At 35.0% G+C, this 16,714-nt stretch overlaps 1 protein-coding gene across 1 annotated transcript in view; it reads left to right on the top strand.

The window, feature by feature from the left end:
- ACAD11 (acyl-CoA dehydrogenase family member 11) overlaps positions 1-16,714 on the top strand; it is a 94,456-nt gene that overhangs the window by 24,323 nt on the left and 53,419 nt on the right. The window contains exons 6-11 of the mRNA XM_017868402.1: positions 613-754; positions 1,440-1,561; positions 3,512-3,618; positions 5,151-5,277; positions 11,697-11,774; positions 12,591-12,729. Coding sequence (XP_017723891.1) covers positions 613-754; positions 1,440-1,561; positions 3,512-3,618; positions 5,151-5,277; positions 11,697-11,774; positions 12,591-12,729 — 715 coding nt within the window. The remainder of the gene's footprint in view (positions 1-612; positions 755-1,439; positions 1,562-3,511; positions 3,619-5,150; positions 5,278-11,696; positions 11,775-12,590; positions 12,730-16,714) is intronic.

The following is a 16,714-nucleotide window of genomic DNA, read 5'->3' as shown; positions in this document are numbered from 1 at the left end:
AAAAAAAAAAAAAAAAAAAAAAATTCCCTTGATACATACTGTTACAAGGTTGAATGAGGAAAGCTTTCTGTTTTATTGGTTCCACGTTACATGATTGTTTTATGTTGCTGTGTAATGGTGGATTTTATATTTATAAAACTAACAGTATCTTTTATAACAATTATGCTTTGTATCTACAACATGAAATAACTTTTAAAAGTACTATGGGTGGAGTAGTACATTTGTTATGTAGTTAGATTAATTACTAAAGCAAATGTTTAATCATGCATAACATGGATTATTAAAATATTAGGAATTCACTATAATTCCTTTTTATCACAGTTACTTTCAGTTGAGAAGTTTTAACTGCTTTTGCATCTGCTTATTAGCAGAGATATTAAGGCTGTGTAAAGTAAAATGAGAAGGATTGATGGCCAGCGATGGAACCAGAGGACTTAGCTCTATATAATCAAGGCTAATTGGCTATTTTATAAATGAGATATGCCACTGTGGGTAAATACCTGAAATTGACTTTTGATGGAAAATATGATTTTGAATGTATTCGATGTTATTTCTTTATTATACTTGTTTTAAGTTTTAATATGTTAAAGACCTCTTTATTTTTAATTATAGTGTCGAGTTATAGCGGTGCTTGATTGGGAGCTTTCAACCATTGGTCATCCTTTGTCAGACTTAGCTCATCTTTCCCTCTTCTACTTTTGGCCAAGGACAGTTCCAATGATAAATCAAGGTTCTCGTATTCAAGAAAACTCAGGTATGAGAACATAGTGTTATCTAAATTGCTATTAATATAAAATTGTCTTTATTGCTTTCATAATTAAAATATAAAATCCTGTAATTTTAGATAGTAGTTTTTGTTTCTTAAACATGTTTCTATTTTGTTTTTGTTATTATTATTATTATTATTATTATTATTATTATTTTAGATGCAAGGTCTTGCTCTGTCATCCGGGCTGGAGTACAGTGCCACAATCATAGCTCACTGAAACCTTGAACTCCTGGGCTCAAGTGATTCTCCCACTTCAGCCTTCTTAGTAGCTAGGACTACAGGCACATGCTACCATGCCCAGCTAATTTTTAAATTTTTTGTAGAGACGGTGTCTCACTGTATTACACAGGCTAGTTTTAAGCTCTTGCTCTCAAGTGATCCTCCCACCTTGGCCCCCGCAAAGTACTGGGATTAGAGGCATGAGCCATCATGACTGGCCTATTTCATTTTCTTTGTTAAATTTTCTGAACTTAGCATGCCACTTTTAGTAATTTATGAACAAATGTAATCCTTTGTATATGATAATCTTTTGGAAGTCAAGGTTTAGAACATGTTTTGTTGTATGGGCTAATGGTTATTACAATTCTGTTTTACATATCTGTCTCATAACATTGTGAAATATTCACCATGACATTTTAATTAAAGTTTATATTACATGCCGTTTTTATAGGGATACCATCAATGGAAGAACTGATTTCAATATATTGCCGCTGCAGGGGAATTAATTCTATTCTTCCTAACTGGAATTTCTTTCTTGCCCTTTCATTTTTTAAGATGGCTGGAATAGCACAGGTAATTAATTGTTTTAAACGTGTGTTTTGCCATTATTTACCAATGTACTGTTGACAATGTTTTCCAGTCTTCCGGGTTTTATATTCTTTATCCTTAGATCATTTTGCTTATCATAATGACAGGTATCAGACGTGGGTAAAATACAAATCCAGAATTTACAGAATAGGAATTTGGCAAGAAAAAATTTGAGTAGCAAAATGTATTATCAGTTTTTTGTATAATAAACTTACAAGATGGAGGGAGGAAGAAAGAATGACATAATGATAAAAAGAGAAAAGCATGTAAGGGTTAGTCATTTCCTGAATATCCAGTGTGAGAAAAAGCTAAGATCTTTTGATGATCTCTGCCTCAGGCTATGAAACCATTTATTAGTTAGGGTTGATGATGAGGGAAGAATTATCGTTGTACTTCTCAGAGGCCAGCATAGTATCTAGTGTGTAGTTGCCTCTTAAAATGTTTTTGAGTAAGTAGATGAGTAAGATTTTTTCATTTTCATAGTCATATTTGTGTGATTAATTTTGAAAGATAATAGAGCATAAATTTAGTTTTTTTCTAATTATATTGTAATCTAAACAGATGCCTTCTTTGTACTAATCCAGTTTTCAGGCACTTTGAATCTTGGAGGTTTAAGAAATTGAGATGCTTCATCAATAGCAAGGGGCTAGGGTTTAGAAGAAAAACAGGTGAATAAGTTTAAAAGCAAAAAAGAATGGGAAAAGAATGATTAATTAAAATTATGATAATTGACTTTCTGTCCTCAGAGTTCATACTATCCATGAACAACTGAAATAGTTGTGTTACATCTCATCTTGTACCCTGAGTTAATCATGTCGAAAGAATGGGTTTCTCAAAATGGATATGTCTCTGTATTTGACAGTTTCCACAAATAAGATACCAAATAGGCTTTAAATTTGAAATGGCTTTTCATTTCAAATAAAAGTTTGACATGGATTATGATTGACATTAAAATGTACAACATAGGCCAGGTGCGGTGGCTTATGCCTGTAATCCCATCACTTTGGGAGTCCGGGACGGGTGGATCACCTGAGGTCAGGAGTTCTAGACCATCCTGGCCAACATGGTGAAACTCCATAGCTACTAAAAATAAAAAAATTAGCCAGGTGTGGTGGCATGTGCCTGTAGTCCCAGCTACTCAGGAGGCTAAGGCAGGGGATTCGCTTGAACCTGGGAGGTGGAGGTTGCAGTGAGCCGAAATCACGCCACTGCACTCCAGCCTGGGTGACAGAGTGAGACTCCGTCTCAAAAAAAAAATGTACAACATAAACTATATATATCGTACATGTAGTAGCTTTCCAGATGATCATAAACATTCCAATCTAATCGGAAATATAAAATTGAATATGATAGAAGAACTATTACAATGTTTTATTGTATAAGGAATCATATAAAGAAGACACAGTAATGTTTGTTTTTAGGGGAGAGGAAAGAGTTTATTATGTTGATAGTACAGAAATGGAGAATTATCAAAGAAACACTGATTAGCATTCAACTAACACTGTTCAAAAGAGACAGTTTTACCTAAATTAGGGGCCCAAAAATGAGATAAAATGTTCTTAGAGATCATCTCATTGTCTTCCCTTTGGTTTTATAGTTTTTTTAATCTTATTTTTGAAGGAGGGTAGTGATCTTTAGAGGTGAAATAACTTGCAGACTTGGTATCTTTGGTAACTGCTGAGATCATTTTCAAGTTTGATTTGATTATAAATTAGAGTTATGTTAGGATGAGAGTGCGTTAACTGGATGATATGAGTATGACTCTTTAGAAGGGTATAATTACTCCTGCATGTACATTGATATCATTGATAGTCTGTTTTATATCTTCATACCGTGTGAGTATAATGTCCCACATAACTGAGAAACTGGAAAGATTGATTGGATAGTTGAAGGACAGTTTCCAATGAATTTTAATTGTTCTACGTTTATTTGTAGGGGATATATAGCAGATATCTTCTGGGAAATAATTCATCTGAGGATAGCTTTTTATTTGCCAATGTTGTGCAACCTCTGGCAGAAACTGGACTACAACTCTCCAAACGGTAAGGAAAACAGATTCCTTGGCAAACTGAAATTAGAGCCTTTATTGGGTATGTGAAGGTTATAAACTTTAGGGGAGTAGGGATTATTTTTATTGCATACACCAGGATTGCTGCTGCCAATCACGATAGTTTTTTTTCTGGTAAATCTCTTCTATGTCTAAAAACAAATTGACCTAAAATATAAAGAAAATCTCCATATTTAAGTTTAAAAGTATTTTTGTGCCACTTGAATGTGTAAACTTTTAAGGATATAGATAAAACTCTCAAGTGTTTCTTTCTAATATTTAAGTCACTTACATATACCTAATTTTAAAAATGCATTATATAAGATGATTTATTAATTTAGAAATATTGTTCTGTTCCACTGTTATATTTCATTAAGTTTTATTCAGACATTTCATAAGCATCTTTGAAACCCATCATCATGTCTTCATCAGTGGGAGCACTTTTTCAAGTATCAAACACACTTTGCCAGTTACATTTCCATTGCTTACCAAATGCATGTGTGATGCTGTCCCAGAAATTATGCTTAAGCCACAAGTACCCATGGCATAATGTTAGGGCAATTGCTTTTTCCAATTTATCTTATAGATGGGTATTTGTTCTCTCTACACCATAACAATTGATTCTGTTGTGCTTCATAATGACCTTTACAGGTCTTCTTTGTTTTATTTTAATTTATTTTTAAGTTCCGGGATAAATGTGCAGAGCCTGCAGGTTTGTTACATAGGTATGTATGTGCCATGGTGGTTTGTTCAACTCCCACTTATGAGTGAGAGAGAGCATGCCGTGTTTGGTTTTCTATTCTACAGATCTAATATTCAGCAGCTATATTTGTGAGGCATATATTAATACTAAGAATAATGATTATTTGTGTTCAACTTCTTTACTTTTTCTTTTGGAGATTCTGACAGGTGACTTCAATAAAGATTCAAAACTAATGAAGCGGGATTTTTTGCTCCTTAGTTCAGCTAAAATCCAGGTTCTCGTCTCACAGGAAACAGTAGGCACACAGACACATTAAAGGGTGAGGAGGGCCGATTTATTAAGCGGAAAGAAAGCTCTCAGCAAAGAAAGAGATGGTCCTGCCAACAGGCTCCTGCCTCACAGATTGAATGCCAGGCTACCACACGCTAGCTGAAGAGGCCAGGATCCTCCCCCTACATAAGGCTGGAATTCCCAGTGGCTCCACCCCATTCCCCCAGTGTGCAGGCATGCCCCCAGTCCGTTGTGGGCATGTCCAGACAAGACCCTGTGCCTCCTGCATCTATCACTAACATTGCTTGAGGTGATGCCAGGCCTATATGTTTTCCCCAAATAGTGCTTTAAGCATTAAAGTTAAATATTTAAAATATAAGAGATTCTACATTCAGTCCACAAGATGAAAGACTTTTTTTAAAATATAAAATATAGCTCCTCCTTCTGGGGGATATTTTTTGGGTAGCTGAGGAAACTTCACATTATATTAGAAATATGTAATGATGATCTTTGGACATCTTTGTAACCTTTTTTCCTTTTTTCTTTTGGCAAAGAACTTTCAGTACTGTACTGCCACAGATTGATACTACTGGACAGTTGTTTGTACAGACTCGGAAGGGTCAGGAAGTTCTTACTAAGGTGAAGCATTTCATGAAACAACACATTCTTCCAGCTGAAAAGGTGAGTATTATATAAACAATGTATTTGGTACATACCAAATACAGTCCTAGGTAAGGACTATTGATGAATACTTCTGTTATTTCTGCTTATAGGAGAAGCATGGTGTCATTTTCTTTAGTCAGTCCTTACCTAGATTCTTCTTCTCACGTTAGCACTGAGCCACGATAGAACCCAGGGAATGCACAGATAAGTCTGTGGCTTTATAATTAAGTCAAAGAGAATTAGTAGTTTTAAAATTGGGAGCCTAAATATATTAGAGTAAACACTACTTTGAGGGCCTTGTCCTAAGGCATTATCTTTTTTTTTTTTTTTTTTTTTTGTAAATGTGGACCCCTTTGAGAATTTAATGAGAAGTGTTGACTATACAAGATGGACACACCTAGAAAATTTTACGTATCATTTCAAGCTGTTCACAGATACTACCACCCCTCTTCCCTATAAGCTACTATTTTAAGGCATTAAGTTTCAATAAGTTCACTGAGAGTAGAGAGGCAACATGGAACATCCATTCATTCAGTTACCAAATAATTATTGGGTACTTGATGATGGCTTAGGCACCTGGAGAGCTACCGAATGTAAATAAATAATAAGACATACAGGGCGTATGCTCATGTGAAGCTTAGACTTTAGCAGGAAAGGAAGACACTAAATAAGAGATGATAAATGTTGTGAAGAAAAGATAAAAAAGCTTTTACAAAAATATGTAAGGGAGGTGGGGCAGAGTGTGTGTATGTGGGTAGAACACTGGTGTAGAAATGCAAATGGCTTTATTCTAGTCTATTCCTGTCACAAGTTAGGTGGCCTTGTGTTAGGTGGTCTTTAGTGGCCTCAGTATTTTCCTCTATGATGTGAGTAGATATGACTAAATATACAATACATTCTCATTTTAATCATCTGTGACTCTGAGAGATCTGCAACTAGCCTGGCAAAATCAAATAGGGAACTGAAAGAGACCAAAATCCTTTCAACAGAAATGTTCAGAGCTAATATGTGTTTGTAGGACAGTTTGTGCGATTGCTTGAATTATATAAATATTATATTTTTAGTAAATATCTGGCTTGAGATTAACTTTGTCTCAGAATAGGGTATAATTTATTTTAAAAATACTACTTAAAGTGAGGAAATTCTTTCTAAAATAGTCACCTCTCACATGTGTTTAGTGACTAAAGTATCATGTTGAATATTTTCTGATCTAGTTAGTATTTGTTCAATTCTGATTTTTAAAACTGTGAGCTTTTGAGTATTAAAAAGGGAATGCAACACTTTTAGGTTAAGATAGCAGTGGGAATTCAACATTGTCTTCTTCTCCCTCAAATAAAATCCAATTTAATAAATAATAAAGTTTGTTTATAAAATGGAATAAATTGGAATAAGCTTGAAAACAGAAGAGGGATATATCAGAGGAATTAAGGTTTTGAAAAGAGAATGGAAATTAGATTTGGAAAGCAGAATGGATTAACCCCTAGAATAATGAAACAACGGAAGCCATATCTCAAAAGAATTTTGAAAGAAAGCTGTAGCACAAGTGGCAACCATTTTCCCACAATGGAGCCTCGTGTGATTGGCTTATATAGACAGCAAAAATGAGAAAGGAAAAGAAATCAAGATGTTTGATTTAAAAATTACCTACACATGGACGACTGCTTGGGTTGGTCTCTTACAACCTGTTATAGCAGTAGTGTTTGCCCCCAGACAGAAGGCTGCAACAGTCCTCCAAAAAATGCAAATGGGCCAGTACCTACTTTCTCTAAAATGAAGCCTATCTGATAGCATGCTAGTACTTGGAACCAGCCCATCATTCAGAGGAGAGGCCAGAATTGGCAGAGGAAACCAGGCAGGCTTGTTCTTTCATTGGTAAATGTGAATAAGCATATAAGAGAAACTGCAGCACAGAAGAGGTATCACAGGTTAGGTTGTGATACTCTGCTGAACTTTGTATCATGCAGCTATTGAAATATGTACAAAAAAATTGCAATAAAAGGAAGTGCTTTAAGATAAATAAAAAAGCAGCCTGTGACTTTAAAGGCAAGATTGCCAATGTTTTGTGTGACCAGAAAAGCCACAATCTTTGAAGATCCTTTAAATCTGAGACATATCCATATCTGATAATGTGAGCTTTTTCTTTATAAAAAAATGGTACTGTACCAACATCTGTAAAAATGTTTTCTTCTGTAGAATGATTGTGAACAATACAAATCTCTGTGTAACATATTAGAGGATGTTATTTGGAGATTATATCTGGAGAAAAGTAAATAGCTTTTCAAAATGAAAGAGGGAAAATCTATATAAGATTCCAAAATTATTATAACTAAGTTTACGGAAACCAAAATAGTCATTTCTAGAAAATAGGTTGTATCATATAATACAATACTTTAACAGCACTTGTCTTTAACTACTGAGATTCTTGATTACTTTTCTTTATATTTTAGGTACTTTCAAATTTTCTATCATGAGAAAACATAAGCTTCATTTAAACTTTTCTAATGACCTTTTGAAACCCCTTGAATATTGTAAAGTGAGAACATAACCCATATCTATGAAAATATTAAAAGCCAATTCTTCCAAGTGGAAAATATTAAAAGCCAGTTTAAGCCAATTTAAAGTGGATAAGACATCCTAAAAATAGCATGTAAAACAGGAACTAGCAACATAACACACTGAGAACACACTTTTAACATTAATGGTAACATTAATCATACTTTCCTACTGAGTCTAATGTACTAAGGATGAACTGTTGCTTCTTTCTAGTAGACTTCAGTTTAAAATGAAAAACATTTTGCAAAATTATTTGTAGGCTCAGATTTAAGATGCTGAACCAACTAACATACTCAAAATTAGTATCTCTGTCAGTGAATGAGGACGCAGAATGCTACAGGTGATATTTTGGGAAGATTGACCAGGCACCAAGCCTAGTTTCTGCTTTTGGCTATTAACTATAAATTACTTTTCTTACTTTAAGAACCGAAGAAGGGTTCTTTGTAGTGAGGAATTTTATTTAATTTTGAATCCTACCATGCCACAAATAAACTTTGCAAATATCTAAATGGATAAAATTTAGAACTCAAAGTATTAAATAATACAAATTTTAAAATAATTATATAAACACTGGCATAATTTAATTTCTTCAAACTGTGATCAGAGATGAGAAAAGGTGGTCAGAGATTAGAAAATGAGAAATATATTACATATTTCTTATCAAACACAGTAGCACTGAATATTTCCAAGGCAGTATAAGGGATGGAAATAATAAACAACCCCAAACAGGAAATCTTCCAATTTAACTGACTTCCTGACAGAAATGACAAGGGCTATTCATCCTGGTACCTTTGAAAGAGCAGACCTTTGCCTTCTTGAGGTTTTCACTAAATACAGCAATATTGTAGACTAGCTATGCTTCAATGAAAGCAACATTTTAGTACATTGTTATATGAGTATAAATTGATAAGAAAGATTTGGAAAATAATTGGATAATATGGATTAAGAGTTTTGACAATGTTTATAATTAATACCACTAGCCTAAGTGTAGAAATATACAGAGATACTATAATAGCAAAATATTGGAAAATGCGGTTATATTCCAATGTTTTTGCTCTATATTGATTATTTTAGTTGTATAAATTAGAGATTGTTATTGTTTTATCTGGCTTTTTCTTTTTTTTTTTTTGAGACAGAGTCTCATTCTGTCACCCAGGCTGGAGTGAGGTGGGGCGATATCAGCTCACTGCAACCTCTGCTTCCTAGGTTCAAGTGTTCAAGTGATTCTACCGCCTCAGCCTCCTAAGTAGCTGGGACTATAGCCATGTGCCACCACACTCAACTTATTTTTGTATATTTTGGTAGAGATGGGTTTGATTATGTTGGCCAGCCTTGAATTTCTGACCTCTGGCCAGAATTCTGATTCTGGCCAGCCTTGAATTTGTGGCCCACGTTGGCCTCCCCAAATGCTGGGATTATAGTTTAAAATTTTAAGTTTACCTACCTATTTATCATTTTATTTACTATTCCTTCTTGCAACTCAGATGTTTCTTCTAGGTCAAGTTCCTTTAGTGTGAATGTGCTAGTAAACCTTTCATTTATTTTTCTTTTCTTTTTTTTTTTTTTTTTTTTTTTGTTCTGTTTTGTTTTCCTTTTTTCTTGCTAGGGAGAGGTGTCAATGACTTTACTTATTGTTAATACCTTTATTTTGCCCTAGTTCTATAAAGATAGTTTTATTGTATATAGAATTTTACAGTGACAGTTATTTTCTCTCAGCAATTGAAGCTATTATCCCAGTGATTTCTGGCTTCATTTGTTGCTTTGAGAAGTCAGCTGTCAATCTTAACTGTTGTTTAATTATCAGTAATCTTTCTCTTTTCCCCCTCTTCTTTCTCTTTTTCAGATTATGAGACTGATACACTGCCTACTGCGCTAAGGAGGCAACTTCCTCTTTCTCTTTTTAAGAACTTTTCTTGGCCGGGCGCCGTGGCTCAAGCCTGTAATCCCAGCACTTTGGGAGGCCGAGACGGGTGGATCACGAGGTCAGGAGATCGAGACCATCCTGGCTAACACGGTGAAACCCCGTCTCTACTAAAAAATACAAAAAACTAGCCGGGCGAGGTGTCGGGCGCCTGTAGTCCCAGCTACTCGGGAGGCTGAGGCAGGAGAATGGCGTGAACCCGGGAGGCGGAGCTTGCAGTGAGCTGAGATCCGGCCACTGCACTCCAGCCCGGGTGACAGAGCTAGACTCCGTCTCAAAAAAAAAAAAAAAAAAAAAAACTTTTCTTTCTCTTTAATGCTCTGGCCTCATTGGCTTTCCGAATTTGAGGATTGCTGTCGTATCAGTTCCGAAAACTTTTAAGAGTAATTTTTCCAAATATTGCATCTCTTCATTCTTTGTGTCTGGGACTCCAGTTAGACTTATGTTAGAACTTCTCTTTGAATTCATTATATTCCTTTACCACTCATATTTGCCTTCTTTTGAGTTTCTGTGCATCGTTCTGAGAAATTTCTTCAGATCTTTCTTCCAATTCATGATTTGTTTTTTCAGCTGTTATCTAATCTACTTTTCAACATCCACAGAGTAACTGTTATCAAATTTTGGAGTGTGTAAGAATTGCTTAAGCTAGTAAAGGACACAGAAGTGCAGGTTCATTGAAGTAGGACATAGCTTAGGCCCCCATATTTTTACCAAGTTCCCCAGGAGATTCTTAGAGCCACCAAAATTTGGGAATCACTGCCATAGAGTTTTTAAGTTTCATTTCTATGGTTTTCCTTTCTTTAGGTTTTATTCAATTGTTTTTCAAATGTGCCTGGTCACTTTTGATAGTCTTTTGTTATACTTTTGATTTCTTCCTTTATTCTTGAAATATGTTAAACACAAATAGTTTATTTCCTGTGACTGATCATTACTCTATTTATAGTCTTTGGGAAGTGCAATTCTGTCTGGGTGAATGATTGTTTTTGCTAACTCTTACTAATGGTGGCTTGTTTCCTTGAGTGATAAGTACTTTTTTTATTTTGAACACATGTTCTGGAATTTTATCTATGAAAGTTATTTAAGGCTTTGTTTAAAGCTATTTCCTACAGATAGGATTTGTTTTTGCATCTGCCATGTGTTAGCAGGCACTGTCACTAGAAACATTGCAAACTTAAATGTTGGCTTGCAGTTTTAGAGCCCCATAAGTCTGTGAATTCAGTCCCAAACTTGGGTGAAGACAGGCTTCAGTTAGAAGTGTTTATTTTGTCTATTCCAACTAGAACTAAGACCTATATAAAGGCCTGTATTCCCGTGGTCTACCTCTGAGGGGTGGGTTTTCTGTTTATTTTTGCTTTATAAATTTTCTTCCACTTAGGTTTTACCCATCAAGCAGCCTAGCTTTGGTGGAGGGAAGAGCTGATCTTTGATCCTCCCTCTTGCCATGTTTGGGGCATTTGACTATGTCTGACTCCTGCCTATGTGGCCCATTAAAACCTAGGGCCTACCTAGTCTAACATAGATCAGCCTATATGCCCTGGGCAAACTTGGCTGCAATGTGTGCTCACACTTGAAGAGCAGGCTTTTTTGTTTCTGGCCTCCAAGGAATTTTCTTCTTTTCCTTCCAGCATGGCTATGTATTAATAAATGTATTTTTAAACTATTTTTAATATTTTACCCAACGTTTTTAGTTGAGGGGTTTCTATGACTATCTAGTTTGCCATATTGTTAGAAATGAAACACTCAAATCTTGGTATAAGATTTTAGTAGCCTACTATCTAATATTGTGGCAGCATGATTTTGTGATCAGTAAACCTTTAGAATGTTTTATGCTTCTGTGTCTGGTTTAATAATAGCTGAAAAGCATCTTCGCCTAAAATGTTTATTTTAGATATTAGCAGTTTATGATGTTGTTTACTTTGTATTAACTTTAGCTAATGACATTTTTTTCTTTTATTACTTTAAGGAGGTGATTGAGTTCTATGTTCAAAATGAAAATTCAGTGGACAAGTGGGGAAGACCTTTAGTGATTGATAAACTCAAGGTAAGAAAATCTTTAACGCTGGAAAATTCATATGCAAGTGTTTTTTGAGACCCTAGACCTTAGTTTTGTTGTTGCTACTGTTATATATGTAGAGGAAAATTATATCAATATAACCTTTAAAAAAGCAAGTTAACAGAGTCTATAACATACAAATTAGGGTAGGTAGTGTTCTGTATATGGTAGTAATGAAGACAACCTCTTACAGCTGTTCAAAGGGAAAAATATGATTAAAACTATTCATTATTAGCCATCACTGAATTGAGACTGAAGTCAAGGCAGGTCATTTGTCCCACATAGAATTAATCTAAATTTCATGTTTTTCAAATCTTAACATCAATTCATGTAAGAAATTAAAATGCACAAAGTAGTATATTTGGCATATTATACTCAAATGTGGGAGATTGTAATAGTTCTGATTTGATAAGAAGTTCTCAAGTAGCCAACTTAATTTTTCAGCCAAATCCAAGGAAGCTTGAGGGAAAAGACATTTTATTAGTGGTTAAACTGTTGATTTATTATTATTATTTATTTTATTTATTTATTATTTATTATTTACTTTATATAATTTATTAGTAGTAGTAATAATAATCTATTACTTTTTCACTGTACCTTCTCCAGTGAGCAAAACCAAAGTTCTTAGCTAATTCATATCAGGTAAGAACTTGGTTGTTGCTCACTGGAGAATACAGTAAAATAAATAACTCCATAAGTGTTTTTAAATTTCAAAGGTCATAAATACCAATATTTAAAAAAGAAATAAACTACTGTGAGTCCTGGTAAATTATGGTCACTCTGGCATGTTCATCACCTTGACAGGAAATGGCCAAAGCCGAGGGTCTCTGGAACTTGTTTTTGCCGGCTGTCAGCGGTCTCAGCAACGTGGACTATGCCTTGATTGCTGAAGAAACAGGAAAATGCTTTTTTGCTCCAGATGTCTTTAACTGCCAAGCACCAGGTTACTACATTAATTGAAAACAGTTTTTTTTCTAATATTTTGATCAGTGTTTAAAATTTCTATCTAAGAATGTGTTTTTATACAAAGTGATTGACTTACGAATTTGGCTATAATTTTATTTTTCAGTTACTTGGATTTAAATGTAAGAAATGCATTTGAAATTTTCATTGGACTATTCCTTTGTTAAATATCATTACAATTAAGAGTATTGGTGAAAAAAATTAGCCACCAAAGGGATTGGTCATGTAAGGATCTCAGTTTCCTGATTGGGAATTGGATATTTCTATTACTAGTTGGAATGGATAGAGAGTTTCAGATCTTTTGGTTAGCTTCACTGTTCATTCACCAAATGAATAAACCATTCATTTACCAATTATTTACTGATTACCTACTATGTCCCAGGCAGTGTTCTGTGTTCTTGCAATGATATATCAGTGAATAAAATACACAAAGATGCCTTCCTTCAAGGATCTAGTTGACATACAAAGAGACAAAAATAAATAATAATTATAATAAGTAAACTTCAAACTTATGTAATAAGTTTGAAGATGAAAAGTGCTTTGGGAAAACACCAGCAGAATAGGGGAGCTCTGAAATTTGAAGTACAGGGAATATGGGTTACATTTTTAAATAGAATGGTCAGGATAGGCCTCATTGAGAAAACGACATTTGATAATAACTTGTAGAAGGTGATTGCTTGAGTGAGCCATGCTGTTACATGGGGAAAGAGTTTTTATAGCAGAGGGAACAGAAAAGGCAAGAGTGTGATTGATGTATTCCAGTAATAACCAGAGAGGCCAGTGTGGCCAGGAAAATAATAGGAGAAGAGATCAGAGAGGTAAGGGCCTCATATTTTGAGCTTTATAGGGCAAATAAGAGGGGCTTATACCTTCATTGAAAGGATGAGCCAATGGGAATTTTGAGCAGATTAGTGATAAGTTGTAACTTCAGTTTTGAAAGGATCACCTTGACTGCTGTGTTGAGAATTGACCAAAGGAGGGTTAGAGAGAAGCAGAGAATCTGTGGCAATAATCCCGGTGAGAGATAATGGTGGTTTAGACTGGGGTGGTAGTAGTGCAGTGGGTGATAAGTAGCAGGATTCTAAATGTATTTTAAAGGCAGAGCCATGAGGATATCCTGATTGGATATGGGGTATTAATGGAAAATTCAAGGATGCCTCCAAGGATTTTGAGGTGAACATCAAATTGAAAAGATGAAGGAAGGAGGCCAATTTTTAAAAAAGTAAAATGAAAGGAGTAAACCTGGAATGTAGTCTGTAGGAGGTATCTTAAAACCTGGATTTGCAGAAGAACCACCTAAGGAACTTTTGAAAAATCTAGATTCCCAGCCTCCATCCCTAGAGATTCTCATTCAGCATATCTAGGGTAGACTCTGGGAATATATTTTTTTTCAAATTACTCTGATTATCCTAATGCTACCAGTCAAGGACTAGCTCTTGATTTGTGGTAGGATGATTATGGCACAATATCCAATGACAGGCCCATCCCTGTACAAGATATGCCTCAGTATTGCCTTTTGTGTTTATACATGGCCCTGGTGCTAAAGCTCTACCAAAAACAAGTTAATGTAGACCGCCAGAAAGAGGTACATAAGGCAATACTGGACTTCTGAGACAAAATGCAGTCTGGATTTTCCACACTGGACTTTGTCTCATTTCTTTGGCATCATTAAAATAGTTGGTAGAGTTCTGATAATGGTAGAACTTGTCCCTGAAATGATTTTCTCTTTTCCAAACACTGATTTATCAAATTACTGCTGTACTAGATTGTATTCCGATAATAAGCTACTGTAAAAGTAAAGTCTATTCACAGAGCTTCTAAAGATTTCGTCTCAACTGTGTAAGGCTATTACATCATTCTACATAGGTAGCATGATTTTGTGGAAAGGAAAGCATGATTTATGTTTCTGGAAACATAATTTGTATGTTCTGATAATGGTAGAACTTGTCCCTGAAATGATTTTCTCTTTTCCAAACACTGATTTATCAAATTACTGCTGTACTAGATTGTATTCCGATAATAAGCTACTGTAAAAGTAAAGTCTATTCACAGAGCTTCTAAAGATTTCGTCTCAACTGTGTAAGGCTATTACATCATTCTACATAGGTAGCATGATTTTGTGGAAAGGGAACTGAATGCTAATTTTTGATTGCTACTCATAGTAAGAAATGTATTTTATATTTTATATTGTGATCCAATTTGTAGAATATATAGGTGTATGTATATGTTCAGAATGGATGGATGGATGGATGGATGAATGGATGGATGAATGGATAGATGTATATTATTGAAACAGAAGTTTCACAAAACAAGAGTTTCTCTTACTACATGCAAGTGCATTTGGATATTTTCCACCGAGTCTAATCTAATGCATCATATTTTGTTCTATTTCGTTTTTTAGAGAATGCTAGCTATATTCCATTAAGTTGATTTCATAGTGCACTAATGGATCATAATATGAAAAATAATGCTACCAAAGACTTCTTTTGCAGATGGAGCTCTGCCACTGTTTTATCATTTGACCTGTGAACTCACTTTTCACTAGATGGTCATGGATTTTTCTCTAGCATTAAAATTTCATGAGTCCATCAGTTGTACTGCCTAAATGAGATAACTAAATTGCTGAAATTTTAAAATTGGACAGAGATTTGATTTGACTAAGAAGTGATGAGCAACTCTCCTAAGCAAACAAGTTGTGTAAAACTATAAATAGAAAACTAGGCATTTTCTCTTTGTGGTGGAGATACCATGAAGGCCTTAAGCATTGTGTTTTGGGTCATTTCCAAAGCAGATGAAGAAGGCAGTATAATTGATGTTCAGTAAATACTTCGAGAGGTTTCTTAAGTATAAAAGATGAATTTCTACTTAAGTCACCCAGATCATTTCCCAAATAGTTATAAAACATATGGGAAACATATATAGTCTTCCCGTTTGCGCTTTTTCCCCCCCTTCAGTAAGTCATACAATATTGTATATTGGAATGTTGAAAATAGCAACTTTAATTCTAAAGCTATTACTGGAAAGTTTGGGGGCCTTTGGGCTGATATTTGTTTTATATACTTTAAGTTCTGGGATACATGTGCAGAACATGCAGGTTTGTTACATAGGTATATATGTGCCATGGGGGTTTGCTGTCATCTACATTAGGTGTTTCTCTTAATGCTATCTCTCCCCTAGCCCCTTACCTTGCGACATATGATGTTCCCCTCCCTGTGTCCATGTGTTCTCATTGTTCAACTCTCACTTATGAGTGAGAACATGCAGTGTGTGGTTTTCTGTTCCTGTATTAGTTTGCTGAAAATGATGGTTTCCAGCTTCATCCATGTCCCTGCAAAGGACAGGAACTCATCCCTTTTTTATGGCTGCATAGTATTCCATGGTGTGTATGTGTCACATTTGCTTTATCCAGTTTATCATTGATGGGCATTTGGGTTGGTTCCAAGTCTTTGCTATTGTAAATAGTGCTGCAATAAACACACATGTGCATGTGTGTTTATGGTAGAATGATTTATAATCCTTTGGGTATATATCCAGTAATGGGATCGCTGGGTCAAATGGTTCTAGATCTTTGAGGAATCGCCACACTGTCTTCCACAATGGTTGAACTAATTTACACTCCCACCAGCAGTGTAAAAGCTTTCCTATTTCTCCACATCCTCTCCAGCATCTATTGTTTCCTAACTTTCTGATGATCGCCATTCTAACTGGTGTGACATGGTATCTCATTGTGGTTTTGATTTGCATTTCTCTAATGACCAGTGATGATTAGCGTTTTTTCTTATGTTTGTTGGCCACATAAATGTCTTCTTTCGAGAAGTGTCTGTTCATATCCTTTGCCCACTTTTTGATGGGGTTTTTTGTTTTTTTCTTGTAAATTTGTCTAAGTTCTTTGTAGATTCTGGATATTAGCTCTTTGTCAGATGGATGGATTGCAAAAATTTCCTCCCGTTCTACAGGTGGCCTTT

The sequence above is a fragment of the Rhinopithecus bieti genome, unplaced genomic scaffold (genome assembly GCF_001698545.2).
Source record: "Rhinopithecus bieti isolate Rb0 unplaced genomic scaffold, ASM169854v2 scaffold_2453, whole genome shotgun sequence".
NCBI lineage: Eukaryota > Metazoa > Chordata > Mammalia > Primates > Cercopithecidae > Rhinopithecus > Rhinopithecus bieti.
Note: the sequence above shows the minus strand (reverse complement) of the source record. Positions and strands in the feature narration are given on the sequence as shown.